The 647-nt window shown below is 47.9% G+C and overlaps 1 protein-coding gene across 1 annotated transcript in view; it reads left to right on the forward strand.

Annotated features, from left to right (window-relative positions):
• The window catches only part of ern2 (endoplasmic reticulum to nucleus signaling 2), a gene marked incomplete in the record, with an annotated part of 14,308 nt that overhangs the window by 659 nt on the left and 13,002 nt on the right, over positions 1-647 (forward strand). Inside the window, 1 exon segment of the mRNA XM_035659635.1 lies at positions 478-595. Coding sequence (XP_035515528.1) covers positions 478-595 — 118 coding nt within the window.

A 647-nucleotide genomic window follows, 5' to 3' on the forward strand; every position in this document is an offset into this window, starting at 1 on the left:
TGTGTGTGTGTGTGTGTGTCTCTGTGTGTGTGTGTGTGTGTCTGTCTGTGTGTGTGTGTGTCTCTGTGTGTGTGTGTGTGTGTGTCTGTGTGTGTGTGTGTGTGTGTCTGTCTGTGTGTCTGTATGTGTGTGTCTTGATTCAGTGTTTGCCATGTTGTGTGTTTGAGTGCTGTTCAGTCCTGTTGCCACCCTTTGGTGGGTAAATATGGGAGCGGTGAACACACACACAGTGTATGGTTTAGTGCGGGGGGGGGAATAAGGATATCCTGGTAAATGAGAAACACAGTAGAATTATTAGGGCAGAAACTTTCTGCAGAGCCGGACTGTCAGACCCTGACACACCCACTCCCACTGACACACATATGCTGTAGTCAAGCTATGCAGAAATCTCAGATTCATGACAGGTGACTGAACTACCCGTCAGACAGCTGGTCTGAAGTGTCTCTCTCTCTCTCTCTCTTTCTGGCGACCCATCAGGTTGGAGGGGTCAGATCAGTCACCCTCCCAGAATCCCTCCTGTTCGTCTCGACGCTGGACGGTAACCTGCACGCTGTCTCCAAACAGTCAGGGGACATCAAGTGGACCCTAAGAGAAGGTTCATACGCATCAATACTGTTTTCCTATATAATTATATATTATATATATTC

Source organism: Morone saxatilis, unplaced genomic scaffold, assembly GCF_004916995.1.
Source record: "Morone saxatilis isolate NCDOM2014 unplaced genomic scaffold, NCSU_SB_2.0 Contig17, whole genome shotgun sequence".
Lineage (NCBI taxonomy): Eukaryota > Metazoa > Chordata > Actinopteri > Moronidae > Morone > Morone saxatilis.